This window comes from Amblyraja radiata, chromosome 15, assembly GCF_010909765.2.
Source record: "Amblyraja radiata isolate CabotCenter1 chromosome 15, sAmbRad1.1.pri, whole genome shotgun sequence".
In the NCBI taxonomy this organism is placed as follows: domain Eukaryota; kingdom Metazoa; phylum Chordata; class Chondrichthyes; order Rajiformes; family Rajidae; genus Amblyraja; species Amblyraja radiata.
The window spans coordinates 38984354-39003163 of NC_045970.1; the positions used below are offsets into that span (position 1 = coordinate 38984354).

Consider the following 18810-nt stretch of genomic DNA (forward strand, 5'->3'; position numbering starts at 1 on the left):
AGGGAAGAAGGGAGAGAGGAAGGAGGGAGTGGGGAAGAAGGGAGAAAGGGAGAGGGAGAGAGAGCATATATTCAGAGTGCACTGGGGGATTGTGGCCAGCAGGCGAGGAGGGGAGATAGGGAGGGGTCAACGTACCTCTGAGAGCCTCGGAGTCCAGCGTCTTTCCCAGCTGCTGCAGTAGCTTGACCCTGGCCGCATTCTTCTTGTGCTTCTTGCCCTCGTAGTGCTGTTGGGCCATCATGGGGTTGTTAAACCAGGCGCTGCAGAGACGGCAGAACTTGGCCAGGTCGCCGTTGTCCGTGACGGAGCCCAGGCCGGGGAAGATGGGGGTCACAGGAGGCAGCGACTCGGGAGAGGACTCTGGGATATAAAATAATAATTACAGGGTAAAAATCACATCTAGAAACTGGAAAGATTGACACAGAAAGCTGGAGTAACTACTCAGCGGGTCAGGCAACACCTCTGGAGAACGTGGATAGGTTGGGATTCGTGCAGGATTAGTGTGCACAGGAACGTTTGGATAGGGATAGACCAGAGGGCATGGTTATACAGATTTAAGAGAACGTGCGGGACAAGTGTCCTTATACAGAGGGCGGTGGGTGCCTGGAACATACTGCCAGGGGTGGGGGGTGGAGGCAGATATGATCGTGGTATTGAAGAGGCCCATGGATATGCAGGGACTGGGGGGGGGGATATGGATCATGTGCTGGGGAGGGGGCACTGAGAGCAAAGGGGAACCAGGGTGGGTGGGTGGGGGAGCTACATCAACGTGCGGCGGCAGGCTGTAGATAGGAATGTTCGGTGAACTTTTGTAACTTTGTTGGTGCCGAAAGGTGTCGGCACTCGTGTGCTGTCTCGGTGAGGCCCGCTGTCTGATTTGACCGGGTTGCATGCAGAACAACGCATTTCACTGTGATCGTAACGTACCATTGAAGCATCGGGTTGAGGCACGGAGGGAGGAGTGGGATCTGCCGAGGAGGCTTACCTGCTGTGGGCGCGGGCACCGGCGACTCTCCCAGCACCAGCCGCATCCTCTTGGCGTGCGTTTTGCCCTGGTAGTGGGACTGGGCGACGATCACTGAGGTGAAGAACATGTTGCAGAGGGTACAGCACTTGTTCCTGTCCACCTCCCTGTCATCACTGTCCTAGCAAGCGGGGAGAGGGGGGGAGAGGGGGGGGGGAGGAGAGAGAGGGAGGGGGGAGAGAGAGGGAGGGGGAGAGAGGGGGGAAGAGAGGGGGGGAGAGAAGGAGAGAGAGGGGGAGAAAGAGGGAGGGGGGAGAGAGGGGGGGAGAGAGAGAGAGAAGGGGAAGAGAGGGGGAAGAGAGGGGGGAGGAGAGAGGGGGCGGTAGAGGGGGCGGTAGAGGGGGGGAGAGGTGGGGGGTTAGAGCGGGGATAGAGGGGGAGAGAGGGGTAGAGGGAGGGGAGAGAGAGGGGAGGGAGAGAGGGTAAGAGAAAGCGAGTGATGGAGAGGTAGGATGGAGAGAAGGTGTTGGGTGAGAGATGGAGAGAGGGAGAGATGGAGGGGAAGGAAGAGAGAAAGAGGAAGGATGATCAAACAAACTTCACTGTCGATCTGCTGACGACCAATCCTGACCAGTCTCACACGAAAGGCAGTTTAAATACACAGCAAGATTCAACCCTTCTGGGACTTACAAGTCACTTGGACAGGAACAGGGATAAGACAGGTTTAGAGGGATATGGGCCCAACGCGGGCAGGTGGGACTAGTGTAGATGGGGCATCTTGGTCAGCATGGACGTGTTGGGCTGAAGGGCCTCTGTCCGTGCTGTGTGACTCTATGCCTATAACAGCAGTGAGGGAGATGATGTCTCTCACTGCTACTCATCCCTTGCACTGACTGTGGTTTGTTCATTTGACCAGCGCCTGGGACTCACCAACATGTTCGTCCTCCAGTTTCACCTGTTGGCTGAGAACCTCCATCCAGCGATGGGTGAAACGAAAAGGTACCAGGTAGTTTGCCGACACCCAACATCATAACTCCCGCCCGGCAGACGGTACAGAAGCTTGAAAGCACCCACCGCCAGACTCAGGAACAGCTTCTTCCCCTCTGTTATCAAGCTACAGAACGGTTCTTCCACAAGCTGGGGTACTGTCCGATTCACCTCTACCCCATTACGACATTGGACTTTGTCTCTGGAACGGATGCGTTACAATGATAAGAACGATATTCTGCACTCTGTATCTTCCCCTTTGCTCTTCCTATTGTACTTGAGTTTGTCTTGATGGTATTTATGAATAGTATTATCTGATCCGATTGGATAGCATGAAAATCAAAAGCTTTTCACTGTACCTCAGTAGTGCTTAAGCAAAGCAAGAATTCATTGTCCTATACAGGGACACATGACAATAAACTCACTTGAACTTGAACTTGAGGTGACAATAATAAACATAGACCTAAATAAACAGAGTCCACAGTGTACAGATACAGGATAAAGGGAATAATGTTTCGTGCAAGATAAAGTCCAATTAATGATAGCATGAAGGTCTCCAATGAGGTAGATGGGAGGTCGGGACCGCTCTCTAGACGGCGAGAGGACGGTTCAGCTGCCTGATAACAGCTGGGAAGAAACTGTCCCTGAATCTGGAGGTGTACATTTTTACATTTCTGTACCTCTTGGGAGAGGGGAGAAGAGGGAGTGACAGGGGTGAGACTAAGCAAGGGAGAATGATAAGGGGGAGAGTAAGGGAGGTGGGTGGGGAGGAGGAAAGGGGGGAGTGGGAAAGAGAGAGAAGGAGGAGAGAATGGTTCACAGCCGATCTTGACAGAGAGGTGTTGCATGACCTGCTGAGCTCCTCCAGCACTTTGCTTTTGCTCAGGATTCCAGCATTGTAATTTCTTGTGACCCCATGTATTAGAGTCATAGTCATACAGTGTGGAAATAGGCCCTTCGGCCCAACTTGCCCTCTCCGATCAACATGGCCCATCTGCACTAGTCCCACCTTCATGCATTTGGTCAATATCCCACCACCGCAGCGGCGGTGGAAAGCATCTTGTCCGGGAACATTACCATCTGGTTTGGGAATTGCTCTGCCAAGGACAAGAAGGCTCTGCAGAGAGTAGTGCGTTCGGCCGAACGCACTATGGGAACTTCACTCGCCCCCCTGCAGGAACTATACATCAGGAGGTGCAACTCCAGAGCCAACAATATCATGAGAGACCCCTTCCACCCCTGCAACGGACTGTTCCAGCTGCTACGGTCAGGCAAACGCCTCCGTTGCCATGCGGTGAGAACGGAGAGGTTGGGAAGGAGTTTCTTCCCAGAGGCCATTCGGACTGTAAACGCCTATCTCACCAGGGACTAACTCTACTGAACGTTTTTCCTTCCATTATTTATTATGTAAAAGAATATGTGTGTTATGATTGTGTTTATAGTTTGTTTGGTTGTTTGTCTTTTGCACAAAAGTCCGCAAGCATTGCCACTTTCATTTCACTGCACATCCCGTATGTGTATGTGACAAATAAACTTGACTTGACTTGACTCTAAACCTATCCTGTCCATGAACCTATCTAATTGTTTCTTAAACGTTGCGATGGTACCTGCTTCAACTACCTCCTCCGGCAACGCGTTCCATACACCCGCCACCCTTTGTGTAAAAAAGTTACCCCTCAGGTTCCTCTTCATTCTTTCCTCATCTTAAACCTATGTCCTCTGGTTCTCAATTCCCCAACTCTGGGCAAGAGACTCTGTGTGTTTACCCAATCTATTCCTCTCACAATTCTGTACACCTCTATAAGATCATGTACACTTTTAGAAGATCAGTTTTCTTCCCATTTGGCTAATCGGAAACCTTACAGCGGGGCTGAACTCAGCGTCATAGGTGGCCACATGTGACAATAAAGTATTCCACTCCATCCAAGTCTATCCTTCCTTCAACTTGCTGGTGGCATCTCCATTGCCCTGAGAGCAGACATAGCACCAGCACACAGCTGTGTCCACAATGGTCCTCGCTCCCTCAGTCACGGGGGTCGGGCCCAGGTTCGACGTGAGGCTTCTACACTCCCTTTGCTTCAGTCCGAATGTAAAGTCTGAAGAAGGGTCCCGACCCGAAACATCACCCACCCTTTTTCTCCGCAGACGCCGCCTGACCAGCTGAGTGTCTCCAGCACTCTGTGTCTGTCTCCCGAAGGTGAAGATCTCCGTTTGACAGCCGGAGACATGAGTGGCGTTAAAGAACATCCTGGCCAAGCCCCCAGTAAACACAGCTCGGAGGGAAATGGTGTGTGGAGTTCTCACTCGACAGATGGAGCAAATGTTCAGAGATGCGCAAATCGCAGTCAGTGCACACGTTGATGCAAATGTATTCACTGGCTCATCATTGAAGCCAAGATGTCCCAACTCCACATCTCCTGGGTCTTCATCCTCCTGCAGGGTAGGAGATAGATCCTTGGAGGACCTCGAGTCTGGCTTGTCCCTCAATTAGATCACAGCTGAACCAACCACCGCTGGTCTGACTCTAACTGTAACTCTGCACCACTGTGACACCCCCAGCTTACACTGGCTGGCATGGTGGCGCAGCGGTAGAGTTGCGGCCTCACAGCGCCAGGGACCCAGGTTCGATCCCGACTACGGGTGCTGCCTGTATGGAGTTTGTACATTCACCCTGTGGCCGCGTGGGTTTTCTCCGGGTGCTCCAACTTCCTCCCACACTCCAAAGACGTACAGGTTTGTAGTTTAACTGGCATCTGTATCAATTGTAAATTGTCCCTCGTGTGTAGGATAGTGCTAGTGTATGGGGTGATCGTGAGTTGGTGCAGACTCGGTGGGCAGAAGGGCCTGTTTCCACGCTGTATCTCTAAAATGTAAAGTGATCTATACGCTAGAATGCTGTGCCGTACTGGAGCTGCTGCCTTACAGCACCGGAGACCCTGGTTCAATAATGACCTCGGGAGCTGTCTGTGCAGAGTTTGCACGTTCTCCTCAGGTGCTCTGGTTTCCTCCCCATCTCGGAAATTGTGTATGGGGGATCGGTGTGTCAATTGGCCTCTGTAAATTGCCCCTCATGTGTCGGCTGGTGGTAGAAAAAGGGGAGTCGATGGAAATGTGGGGAAAATAAACGGGATTAGTGTAGGATAGGTGTGTCTGGTGTGTGTGTCATTGAGTTATACAGTAGGAGTTGTACTTCAGTCCAAGATTATCTAAGCTAATTCTATATGCTGTCAATGGACTCATATCCCTCTAAACCTTTCATATCCATGACCATGTACAAGTGTCTGTTAAATGTTGTTATAGTACCTGCTTCAACTACCTCCTCTGGCAGCTTCTTCCATACACCCACCACTCTTTGTGTAAAAAAAATTACCCCTCAGATTCCTATTAAATCCCCCTTCACTTGCAACCTACAGTATATCCTCTGGTTCTCGAATCCCCCACTCTGGGCACAGGACTGTGCATTTACCCAAACTATTCCTCTCATAATTTTGTACACCACTATAAGATCACTCCTCATCCTCCTGTGCTCCAAGGAATAAAGTCCTAGCCTGCTCAACCTCTCCCTGTAGCTCAGGCCCTCTAGTCCTGGCAACATCCTCATAAAGCTTCTCTGCATCCTTTCTAGCTCAATGATATCTTTCCCGTAACATGGTGACCAGAACTGAACACAATACTCTAAATGTGGCCCCACCAGTGCCTTATGTAACTGTAACAAGACCTCCCAACCTCTATACTCCTTACTTAAGTGTTATGAATTTCCTCTGAACTATACCTGGTTGCAGCTAAATTGCTCCAGCTACAAACTCAATGAAACATTTACGTTTGGGCTCTCGGCCAAATAATTGATGCAATTGTGGACATCGAAAAAATATAACTGCAGCACCTGGAAGCATAAAACCTAACATTGACATTACCCGGTATTCCTGAAGGAGTTCATAATCATAATCAAACATGTTCCCAATGTTGGGCGAGTCCAGAACCAGGGGCCACAGTCTTAGAATAAAGGGGAGGCCATTTAAGACTGAGGTGAGAAAAAACGTTTTCACCCAGAGAGTTGTGAACTTGTGGAATTCCCTGCCACAGAGGGCAGTGGAGGCCAAATCACTGGATGGATTTAAGAGAGAGTTAGATAGAGCCCTACGGGCTAGTGGAGTCAAGGGATATGGGGAGAAGGCAGGCACGAGTTATTGATTGGGGACGATCAGCCATGATCACAATTGATGGCGGTGCTGGCTTGAAGGGCCAAATGGCCTCCTCCTGCACCTATTTTCCATGCTTCTATGTTTCTAACCAGAAAATGGTGGAAATACTCAGCTGGTCAGGCGGCATCTGTGGGAAGAGAAATAGAGTCAATGGTTCAGGTCGGAGACCCTTCGTCAGAACTGGGATGGAGACAATATCTGCAGCACAGTGGTGCAGCAGTAGAGTTGCTGCCTCACAGCACCAGAGACCCGGGTTCGATCCTGACCATGGACTCCGTCTGTACGTTTGTCCCGGTGACCACGTGGATTTTCTCCAGGTGCGGCAGTTTCCTACCATATCCCAAAGACATACAGATTTGCAGTTTAATTGGCTCCTATAAATTGCCCCTGGTTTGTAGGGTACAAATGGTGTATGTGTCATTGGTTGGCATGGACTCCGCGGGCCGAAGGGCCTGTTTCCATGCTGTATCTCTAAACGAAACCAGTCTGAAGAAGGGTTCTGACCCGAAACGTCAACTAGTCCTTTTCTCAGGTGGTGTTGCCAGACCCGCTGAGTTACTCCAGCATTTTGTGTCTATAAACTAAACTACCATGCTCATTAAGACGCTCAGCATGAGCATTGTGGGCCGAAGGGCCTGTGGTTGTTGTGCTGCACTGTTCCATGCAAGGAGGGTGGGAGGGATGTCTCTGATAGGGGGAAACTGCACTGACCATGGAAACAAGGTTGACTGGTCAATGAGGAATGGGAACAGTTAGAGGGGAGAACATGGATAAGAGTGTAGCAATTGCAAAATGTAGAGCAGGAAGACGTGACCGGCTGGTCAATAGACAATAGACAATAGGTGCAGGAGTAGGCCATTCGGCCCTTCGAGCCAGCACCGCCATTCAATGTGATCATGGCTGATCATCCCCAATCAGTACCCCGTTCCTGCCTTCTCCCCATATCCCCTGACTCCGCTATCTTTAAGAGCCCTGTCTAGCTCTCCCTTGAAAGTATCCAGAGAACCGGCCTCCACCGCCCTCCGAGGCAGAGAATTCCACAGACAACTCTCTGTGAGAAAAAGTGTTTCCTCGTCTCCATTCTGAATGGCTTATCCCTTATTCTTAAACTGTGGGCTCTGGTTCTGGACTCCCCCAACAGCGGGAACATGTACTTTGCTCCTATACTCGACTCCTCTTGTTATAAAGGCCAAATTGCCCTTCGCTTTCTTCACTGCCTGCTGTACCTGCATGCTTACTTTCATAGACTGATGAACAAGGTCCCCCAGATCCCGTTGTACTTCTCCTTTTTCCAACTTGACACCATTTAGATAGTAACCTGCCTTCCTGTTTTTGATACCAAAGTGGATAACCTCACATTTATCCACACTAAACTTCATCTGCCATGCATCTGCCAACTCCCCCAACCTGTCCAAGTCACCCTGCATTCTCATAGCATCCTCCTCACAGTTCACACTGCCACCCAGCTTTGTGTCATCTGCAAATTTGCTAATGTTACTTTGAATCCCTTCATCCAAATCATTGATGGTCGGGATGGCCATACCCTCCACTCTCTGGGCAAACAATGAACAGGGAAAAAATTAGGGCGTTGCAATGAGTGGTGGATTTCTTCCAAGGGTCTCTCTCCCATCCTGTAAAGATCTATATATAGCCCTTGCATCCTCAGCTGCTGTCAAATCCCTGCGTTTACAGGCAGATGCATTACATTACTGATATAACACCTGTCCTTACACCTCCTACTCACCTCCACACAGGGTCCACAGCAGTCCTTCCAGGTGAGATAGAGGTTGACGTGGACCTCCTCCAACCTCATCCACAGCATTCAATGTTTCTCACGTGGCCTCCATTACACTGGCGAGACCAAGCGTAGGTTCAGCGACTGTTTCGCCAAACACTTGCGCTCGGTCCGCCAAGGCCGGCTGGATCTCCCATTCCAACCCCCCTTCCCATTCCCACACTGACCTTTCTGTCCTGGGCCCCCTCCATTGCCAGAGTGAGCCACATACAAAAGGAGGAACAGCACCTCATATTCCACTTGGGTAGCTTGCAACTCAACAGTATGAACAATCTCCAATTTTAGGTAACTAACATACTTCCCCCTCCCCTTTGTTTGCCCCCGCCCCCTCTTGTCCCTGTGACCCACCTGGATGCTCACCCGTTTCTCCAGCCCCATTTACCATCTCCCCCTCTTGTCCTCTACCACCTACATCTCTTCCTCTAGCTTCACAATTTATGCTTCTGCTCTCCCCATCTCACACCCTTTTATCTCCTTTTCATTTCCTGTCCTTGTCCACCCATCTGCCAGTCAAGCCCCCTCCCCTCTATCCACTCATCACTTGCCACACTTTGCCTTGCCCCTCCTCTCTTCCAGCTTTCTCCCCTCTCCTCCCTCCCCCCCCTCCATCCAACCACCATCCGTCTGAAGAAGGGACCCGACCCAAAACGTCACCCACCCATGTTCTCCAGCGATGCTGCCTGATCCGCTGAGTTACTTCAGCACTGTTCCCTAGCTCTGAAGAAGGGTCCCAACATGAAACATCACCAACATCCATCGACAACTAAAGAGAGGTCCATCTACCTCATTAGAGGCCGTTGGATTATCTGTAATCGGAATTTACTGGACTTTATCGTGGACTAAACATTGTTCCCTTTATCCTGTATCTGTACACTGTGGACGGCTTGATTGTAATCATGTATAGTCTTTCTGCTGACTAGTTAGCATGCAACAAACGCTCTAAATCCAGATGCTGCCTGACCTGCTGAGTTACAGCATAGTTTCCTTGCTGTCCGCCCGCACCTTTATCAGATTGAGCTTGTCTCATCGTTTCACTACAGTCATTCCCCGAGTTGTTGTTGACGAGTTGGCAGGGCAGGTTATGCTTCTCAACACTCAGCACTGCACTGGAAGCGAGAGGCAGAGTTGCGGAGTGATTAAGTCCCAAGTCCACAAAATCAATACGTAGATCACTGATAAACTGAGAGCATTGCTGTGAGTTATTAACTGAATTGGATCAATATTATGGGATTCCTAACCCAACACTATATCGGAGCGGGTAGCAATAACAGTTTCACCATCTCAGCGTCACATTAACACAAGGCATTTAATGTGCTTTTACCACTTCGCAAGAAACCTGTTACTATTATTAATGAAACCATAGGGGGTGCAAATTGGGTTAGATCTTCTCAGAAGACATAGGAGCCGAAATATTTGGCCCATCAGTTAATCGACTTACATAAATTGTCCCTAGTGTGTCGGATCGAACTAATGTGAACAGGTCGGTGCAGATTTGGTGGGCTGAAGGGCCACACCATGCTGCATCTCTTGAAATAAAACTGAAAAATGTTGGCCCATCAAGTCTACTCTGCCATTTAATCAAAGCTGATCTGTCTTTCCCTCTTAACCCCATTCTCCTGCCTTCCCCCCGTAATCTTTGATGTTCTTACTAATCTAAACCCCGTCAATCTCTGTTTTAAAAATACCCAATGACTTGGCCTCCGCCGTCGTCTGTGGCGACGAATTCCTCCTCTCGCGAAATAAATTCCTCCTCATCTCCTTTCTAATGGTACATCCTTTTATGACGAGTCTGTGCTCTCTGGTCCCAAACTCTCCCAGTCGTGGAAACATCCTCTTCTCATCCACTCTATCTATGGTTAGAGCAAATTCTACTTAGAGCAAAAAAAACAATTGCTTGAAGGAGCTCAGCTGGTCAGGCAGCATCTGTTGAGGGAATGGATAGAGAACGTCCCAGGATGGGGCCCTTCTTCAGACTGATGCAGTGGTGGGTGGAGAAAGCTGGGAGAGAATGACGGGGCAGGACAAAGCCTGGCAAATGATAGGTGGATATAGGGGGGGGGGGGGGGGGTTGACTGGCAGATGGGTGGCGTAAGTGACGAAGGCTAGAGGTGAAAAGGAGGCAAAAGGATGTCAGATAAGGAAAGAAGTGAAAATGTAAAGATGGAGGGAGGGAAATAGGTGGAAAGGGACGGGGGGGGGGGGGCCCATTGCGGACATTGGACTTCATGACAATAGACAATAGACAATACGTGCAGGAGTAGGCCATTTGGCCCTTCGAGCCAGCACCGCCATTCAATGTGATCATGGCTAATCATCCCCAATCAGTACCCCATTCCTGCCTTCTCCCCATATCCCCTGACTCCACTATTTTTAAGAGCCCCATCTAGCTCTCTCTTGAAAGCATCCAGAGAACCTGCCTCCACCGCTTGGTCTATGTAACTGATGCATTACAATGCTGAGAACTATATTCTGTACTCTGTGTCTTCCCCTTTGCTCTACCTATCGTACTTGAGTTTGACTTGATTGTATCTATATATGGTATGTCTGATCTGTTTGGCTAGCATGCAAAACACACCTTTTCACTGTACCTCAGTACATGTGCCATTAATAAACCTAATCCCATCTAATTCACCGATGCTCTTCAGGCTAAGTAGAATCATACAGTGATATGTGTAACCTACATATTATGGTGTTTGGGTAACAAAAATACATCTTTAGGAAATCTATCAATCACTACCAAAAGAACTGGGACATGTACAGGAAATTTTGCTCTGATAAAATTTGTGTAAAATAAACACAAATTTTTTTTTTAACAACTCGCATTTCTTGTCATCAGAAGAGGTGACACCGTTTTACATTACAGAAAATTGCAATTCAGTTTGTTTTCCAGGAACTCAATTCCCTCTCTGTCCCCCCAGCCTCTTGTAATGTGGGGGTCACCTGCAAAGAGAGGAGGCAGGCCCTTCGGCCCACTAAATCCGTGCTGATCACCCACCGCTGATTTTCGCCAAGCCTGCATTCATTCCATGTTTTGCTTGCGCCCACACTCGCACCAAACGATATGCTTCCCCACATTGGAAATACAGCATGGAAACAAGCCCTTCGGCCCACCATACTTACCAGCGTTCACCCCATACACTAACACTATCCTACACCCTAGGGACAATTTATATCAAAGCCAATTAATCTGCAAGCCTGTACCGGAAGGTAGCCGGTTCGAATCCCGCTTGGAGTGCATACTGTCGTTGTGTCCTTGGGCAAGACACTTCACCCACCTTTGCCTGTGTGTGAATGTGTGTGAGTGATTGGTGGCGGTCGGAGGGGCCATAGGCGCAGATTGGCAGCCACGCTTCCGTCAGTCTGCCCCAGGGCAGCTGTGGCTACAGAAGTAGCTTACCACCACCGAGTGTGACTGAGGAGTGAATGAATAATGCGATGTAAAGCGCCTTGAGTATTAGAAAGGCGCTATATAAATCCCATCCATTATTATTATTATTACATCTTTAGAGAGTGGGAGGAAACCAGAGCACCTGCAGAAAACCCACGGGGTCACAGGGAGAACGTACAAACTCCGTACAGACAGCGCCTGTAGTCAGGATCGAACCTGGGTCCCTGGCGCTGTGGGGCAGCAAATCTACTGCTGTGCCACTGTGCCAACCCTGTGCCATCCTGAAAAGCACCATCATGACTTACTGACTCTTACACTCAATGACCCGATCCGATGAAGGCCAGCATACCATACTCCTTCCTTACCACTCCATCCGCCTGTATAAATAGGTCGCTGGCGCTGTGGGGCAGCAACTCTACTGCTGTGTCACTGTGCGGACAACCCCCCTGACCCCACCTCTGAACTGCCCCGCCAGCTGCTGTACATCAGACTGCAGCAGTTCAACAAGGCAGCTCACCACTGCCTCCCAAGGACGTTAAATGCTGACCTTGCCAATATATTCATAAAATTAAATTAATAAAATGCTTGCATTTCCTCTTTTGAACTGCAAAGAACTTGTAAAGAGCTCTTCATAACCCAGTGCCAAATTTTGAGCACATTCAACTCACGGAAAGAAATCAAAATGTCATCATTTTTATTGCGGGTTGAGACCCTAGACCTCTCCATTGATCCCTGGTCAAGATAATATACAGTCAATGGCAAGGCACTTGACAGCATTAATGCACAGATGGACTTTGGGGTCCAGGTCCATAGCTCCCTGAAAGTGGTAACACAAGTAGTAGAGTGGTAAGGAAAGCATTTGGTGTGCTTGCTTGCATAGGCCGGGAGTACAAGATGCCATGATGCATCATGCAATAGGACTTTGGTTAGACCGCATTTGGAGTAAAGCGTGCAAGTCTTGTCGCCCCATTACAAGAAGGATGTGGGGGCTTTGGTGAGGGTGCAGAGGAGGTTTACCAGAAGAATGCCTGGATTAGGTGGTATTAGCTGCAGGGAGAGGTTGGACAGATTATTTTCCCTGGGTCGCCAGAGGTTGGGTGGGACACCTGATTAAAGCATATACATTTATGAGAGGCTTAGATATGGTAGACAGTCAGAAGCATTTTCCCAGGGTGGAAATACCAAAGACCAGAAGGCTGAGCTTCAAGACGAGAGGGGTACAGTTTAGAGGGGATGTTTGGTGCAAGCTTGTTACACAGGGTGGTGGGGGTCTGGAACAAGCTGCCAGGGGCGGTGATGGAGGTAGATACGATAGCGGCATTGAAGAGGTTTTTGGAAAGGCACATGGATATGTGTGGGGAATGGAGGGATATGGACCACGTGCATGGAGATGAAAGTGATTTATCTTTTCATCCCGTTTGTCACAGTAAGGCCGTCTAACCTAGGCAGCATTCTGGTAATCCTCTTCTGCACCTTCACTAAAACATCCATATCCTGCCTGCAATGGGGAGACCAGAACGGCACCAGCTGTGGCACTCATGTTTGGTACCATTTAACTGGATAGCACGGAAACCAACTGTTTTTCAAGGTGTCTGGGTACACGTCCCAATAATAAACCAGTACCTATAATTTGTGTACGAAAATGATGCCACGATGGTGGTGAGCTGTGACCACAGTGCTTGATAAAGCCAGGCCTAGTACAGGCGGAACAGCGGTAGAGTTGTTTCTCCAGGCACGGAAATCGCTTTCAAAATATGGAGGGGACCGGGGGATAGGGGGGACACCATTTTTGACGGCCGCGTGCGCATGCGCACACTCACACACACGCGCGAGGCTTCAGAGGCTCAATCCAGCGCTAAACGCAGCTCAACTCTGCCTCTTTCGCCGGGTTAACCTACAGCCCGGCCTGGACTGACGGGACACCAGCGCTGCTTCTCCGCGCTGGCCATATTTCCCGCAAGCCCAGGCAGGTTAACCTGGCGGGACAGGCAGAGTTGAGCTGGGTTTAGCGATACTTCTCTGCGCTGGCTGGGGGCACAGCGCCAGTCTGACTCCCGACCCCTCTGGCCACCCGTGGGGGGGGGGGGCACTCGGGTGGGGGTGGGACAGCGTTGGAGAGCCGGGGTCGATCCTGACTGCGGATGAGGCGCAGGTCTGTGTCACGTCTCTCCCCTCAATCACCGCACTCGATCCTCAGTCCCACCCCCCCCCCCCCTCACTCCTCCAATGATCGCACTGAATCATCATGTCTCGCCCCCATTGCCTGCTCCCTCGTCCAATTGGCGTCCTCGATCAGCAGTCCCACCCCCACTATCACGCGGAAAGCGGAGATATCACTGCGTTTTAAAATCCGGATTATAAAAAGTTGGAGGGGGATGTCCCCCACCTCTCAAAACCGAGGGGGGACGTGTCCCCCCTGTCCCCCCCCCCCCCCCCCGAGTTTTACACCCCTGGTTGCCTCACAGTGCCAGAGATACGGGTGCAATTTTGACTATGTGTTACTGTCTGTACAGGGTTTGTAAGTTCTCCCTATGACAGCACGGATTTTCTCCGGGTGCTCCGGTTTCCTCCCACACTCCAAAGACGTGCAGGTTTGTAGGCTAATTGGCTTCTGTAAATTGCATATTACCCCTCGCATGTAGGATAGAACGAGTATGCAGGTGATTGGTGGGCCTGGAATTGGTGGGCCGAAGGGCCAGTTTCCGTGCTATATCTCTAAAGCTGAACGACTCCAACTCATCCTGTGGTTGAGGTGTGTAAACATTGTCCGGGACATTCAGCTGGAAAGAGTGCAGAGAAGATTTACGAGGATGTTGCCAGGATCCGAGGGCCCGAGGTACAGGGAGAGGTTGGGTGGGCTAGGGTTCAAGAACCAGACAACATAGGTTTAAGGTGAGAGTGGAAATATTTAATAGGAGGGCCAATTATTTCACACAGAGGGTGCTGAGTGTATGAAACAAGATGCCGGAGGAGCTAGTTCAGGCTGGTGCTATAACAACATATACTTGGACAGGTAGATGAATAGGAGGTATTTAGAAGGGCCTTTCTCACATAGTGGGTGGGCATACGGAATGAGCTGCCAGAGGAGGGAGTTGAGACAGGTGCCAAACAGCATTTAAAAGATAATTGGACAGGTACATGGATAGTAAAGGGTTAGAACGATATGGACCAAATGCGGGCACATGGGACCAGCATAGACATAGAAACATAGAAACATAGAAAATAGGTGCAGGAGTAGGCCATTCGGCCCTTCGAGCCTGCACCGCCATACGATATGATCATGGCTGATCATCCAACTCAGTATCCCATCCCTGCCTTCTCTCCATACCCCCTGATCCCTTTAGCCACAAGGGCCACATCTAACTCCCTCTTAAATATAGCCAATGAACTGGCCTCAACTACCTTCTGTGGCAGAGAATTCCACAGATTCACCACTCTCTGTGTAAAAAATGATTTTCTCATCTCGGTCCTAAAAGACTTCCCTCTTATCCTTAAACTGTGACCCCTAGTTCTGGACTTCCCCAACATCGGGAACAATCTTCCTGCATCTAGCCTGTCCAACCCCTTAAGACGGAGTATGTTGGTCAGCATGGACGAGTTGGGCCGAAGGGCCCGTCTCTGTGCTATATGACTCTATGTTGTCTCGCATAGGACAGCTGCGTGAGAAGGTTAATTAGGTTGGATAGGTACGTGGAGAGGAAAGGATTAAAGTGATACAGACCAAATGCAGGTATATGGGACTTGCTTAGATGGGCCATCTAGGTCAGCATGGACGAGTTGGGACGAAGGGCCTGTTTCCGTGCTGTGTGACTCGATGGCATTATGTCCATGGGCAACATGCCCACTCTTCTCTGGACCGCTGCTGTGGGACTGCCCACCAAGACTAAGCTCCGAAGAAAACATACATGGACATTGCGGCGTCTTGCCATTAGAACTCTCTGTCCTAACCCTCTCCGACCCTGCCTTCATCATTTGTCTCTGCGCCTTAATTAAACGAGAATGCTGGTGCTGTTTACAAATATATATTTAGAACACTTGCATTAATTTCTCAAATTTATCACATTTTCCTCCTGTCTTTTGCATATTGATGCCGCCTTGATGGGTTTCTAATTGGTTCTGCTGTGCCTCTTTTTAAAGGGCACACTTATTAAACCCGGCCTTAATTTCATTTAAATTTTAAACATTGCCTGAAATTTACAATTCAAATATTCTGCCACAAAGTCTGAATACCATCCCTGCGCCTCCATCAAAGGACCCAAAGCCACACTTAAAGCTCGTTATTTCTCTCTCCCGCATTGCAGCAAGATTATTTTGTTTTGAAAATTGGTTGTCAGACTGTTCTGCGCCACTAAGACACTTTGCGAGCACTCGTGCAGCCGATTTGTTGCGTGAAGTGGTCGCATTCGGGCAAAAGCTCGCTTGCATCTCCCAGCTGACGGTGCAGCGTCTCACCCCAACCTTGTCAATCGCTGGACGGGCAGCCCATCAGCCAGGGAACCAAGAGGCACTGTATCGATGCATTTATTACTCAAAGACACAGCATGCAAACAGGCCCTTCGGCCCACCCCGTCAACACCATTGATCACCTGTTTGAGTTTGAGTTCACGTGTAGGAAGGAACTGCAGATGCTGGTTTAAACCGAAGATAGACACGAAATGCTGGAATAACTCAGCGGGACAGGCAGCATCTCTGGAGGGAATGAATAGCTGACGTTTTAGGTCTGAAGAAGGGTCTCGACCCGAAACATCACCCAATCCTTCACTCCAGAGACGCTGCCTGTTCCGCTGAGTTACTCTAACTTTTTTGTCTATCTTGAGTTTGAGTTCAGTTTATTGTCACGTGTACCGAGGTACAGTGAAAAGCTTTTGTTGCTTGCTAACCATTCAGCAGAAAGACAATACATGATGAATTGAATCATCCACAGTGTACAGATACAGGATAAAGGGAATAACGTAAATAACGTTTAACGCAACATAAAGCCCAGTATAGTCCGATCAAAGATAGTCCGAGTGGTCTCCAATGAGGTAGATACCAGCTCAGGTCTGCTCCATGTGTAGGAAGGAACTGCAGATGCTGGTTTATATATACCGAAGATAGACACATAACGCTGGAGCAACTCAGCTGGTCGGCGCCGACACGGTGGGCTGAAGCGCCTGTTTCCATGCTGTATCGCTAAAGTCTAAAGCGCAGTGAAATAAATAGCCCATCAAGTGATTGACCTCAGAAGATAGACTATTTTCAGTGGAGAGGTGACTCACTTTCAGCTTGTGAGAGATTATTTTGGTTGCACAAACATCACAACTCTTTGTGAGATTGTTACATTGTGACGCTGGTTACTAGCTGAATGAAGGCAAAGATTGTCTATGAAGTTTGGCTATGGTCAAGACAGACGGGGAAATCTTTTAGACTTTAGAGATACAGTGTGGGAACAGGCCCTTTGGCCCACCGAGTCCGTGCCGACCAGCAATCACCCCGTACACTAGCAACATCCAACGCGCCGGGGACAATTTACAATTTTTTCTGAAAACAATTAACCACCAAACCTGCACGTCTTTGGAGTGTGGGAGGAAACCGGAGCACCCGGAGAAAACCCAAGCATAGTCACAGGGAAAACGTACAAACTCTGTACTGCTGGAGTCAGGTTTGAACCCGGGTCTCTGACGCTGTGAGGCAGCAGCTCTACCGCTGTGTCACTGTGCAGCTCAGTCAAGGATCAGCGAAGGATAGGGGGAGATATTCAGGCTTTGATCCAGTTTTAGTACTTCCATCAATCACGGCTGATGGAATCCTCAGCAACTATTGACCTAGTTTACACATTACAGTTGTGTCAGGGACAATCTTCAGATCTCAATGCCTTTTGGGGAGACCCAGAGACGGGGAAGAGTGTCCATGGGAGGGGACTCAGCAGGGGGAGGGGCGGGGGTGCTGGGGGGGGGCGAATCGGTGATGGGGAGAGCCTCTATGGGCAGTGGCAGCAGATTCAGTGGGTGGGGAGAGACTGTGATATTTACAGCAAGATAGGTAAGGCAGGTGTTAGAAACAACTCACTATAATTTATTCAGGGAATAGACAGAGAGTTCCCTCCACACCGAATCCCCAGGAAAAAATAAATATCATTCATGTATAAATTCTATTTACCGCGACAAAAATTGACACAACTTATTCTCTCTGTGTGAAATGCTGCCAACTTCCACATTGCCCCGAGCTATAAAAGTTCTACTGAAAGCAAGGGATTGGACACAGCAGGTAGAACTGGACTGTCTGATGAGATGTGAAACCGGCTGCTCTCCCCCGACGGAATGAACGAGCAAGAGAGCTTTCCCCACCTTCTGACCAACCGACACCTCACGCAGCCTCGGCAAGGCCACCGGCACCATCAAGGACCAGTCTCACCCCGGCCACTCCCCCCTCTCCCCTCTCCCATCAGGCAAGAGGTACAGAAGTGTGAAAATGCACTCCTCCAGATTCAGTAACAAATTTCTTCCCAGCTGTTATCAGGCAACTGAACCATCCTCTTACCAACTAGAGTGCATTCCTGACCTACCATCCGCCTCATTGGAGACCCTTGGACTTTTTTTAACTTCAGGGATACAACACTGAAACAGGCCCTTCGGCCCACCAAATCCACGCCGACCAGCGATCACCATGTACACCAGTACTATCCTACACACTAAGGGTAATTTGCAATTTTACTGAAGCCAATTAAGTTATAAACCAGCACATTTTAATTTAAAAAAAAAATTTTTAATCAAAAATATTTATTCAAATATTAAAATAGTATTTACAATACAATAAAACAAAACACCACCTTAATACAAGACGAACAAATATGCTAAGCAACTGCTAAACAACTATATTGCAATCCTTGTCCAGGATACATTCAACCCCCCTCGGTGCCCAGCGGTCGCGGAACTCCCTCAGGGTGCCCGTAGACAGGGCGTATTCCCTTTCTATCCACACCCGGGCATGGACATATCCCCGGAAAAGGGGCAGGCAGCCGGCTCGGGTAGAGCCCTCCACCGCCTGGCACCTTGACTCGCGGATGGCCAGCTTGGCCAGGCCCAGGAGCAACCCAACCAGGACATCTTCAGCCCTACCCTCTCCCCTACGCACAGGGTGTCCAAAGATGGGGATGGTGGGTGAAAAATGCAGCCAGAAGGCAAGGAGCAGCCCCTTTAGATATTCAAACAGTGGCTGCAGCCTCACGCACTCCATGTACACGTGGTACACAGACTCTTCCAGCCCGCAACAGTGGCAGGCGGCTGGCGAGCCTGTGAACCGCGAGAGAAACAGGTTGCAGGGAACACCTCGGTGCAGTACCCTCCACCCAAGATCCCCAATGTAGAGGGGGAGAATCCCTGCGTAGAGGGACCCCCACCCTCGCGACCGGAAGGCAACACCGACCGCCACTTGGTGTCCGGACGGTGGACCAGGGCGAGGAAGTGCAGGGTGTGGAGGAGGAGCCTGTACAGGA

At 49.7% G+C, this 18810-nt stretch overlaps 1 protein-coding gene across 1 annotated transcript in view; it reads right to left on the reverse strand.

The window, feature by feature from the left end:
- Positions 1 to 18810, reverse strand: part of LOC116981253 (zinc finger matrin-type protein 4-like) — a 129827-nt gene that overhangs the window by 90379 nt on the left and 20638 nt on the right. Inside the window, exons 4-5 of the mRNA XM_033034144.1 lie at positions 986 to 1145; positions 136 to 360 (exon numbers count right to left, since the gene is read on the reverse strand). Of these exons, the coding sequence (XP_032890035.1) occupies positions 136 to 360; positions 986 to 1145 (385 nt within the window). The remainder of the gene's footprint in view (positions 1 to 135; positions 361 to 985; positions 1146 to 18810) is intronic.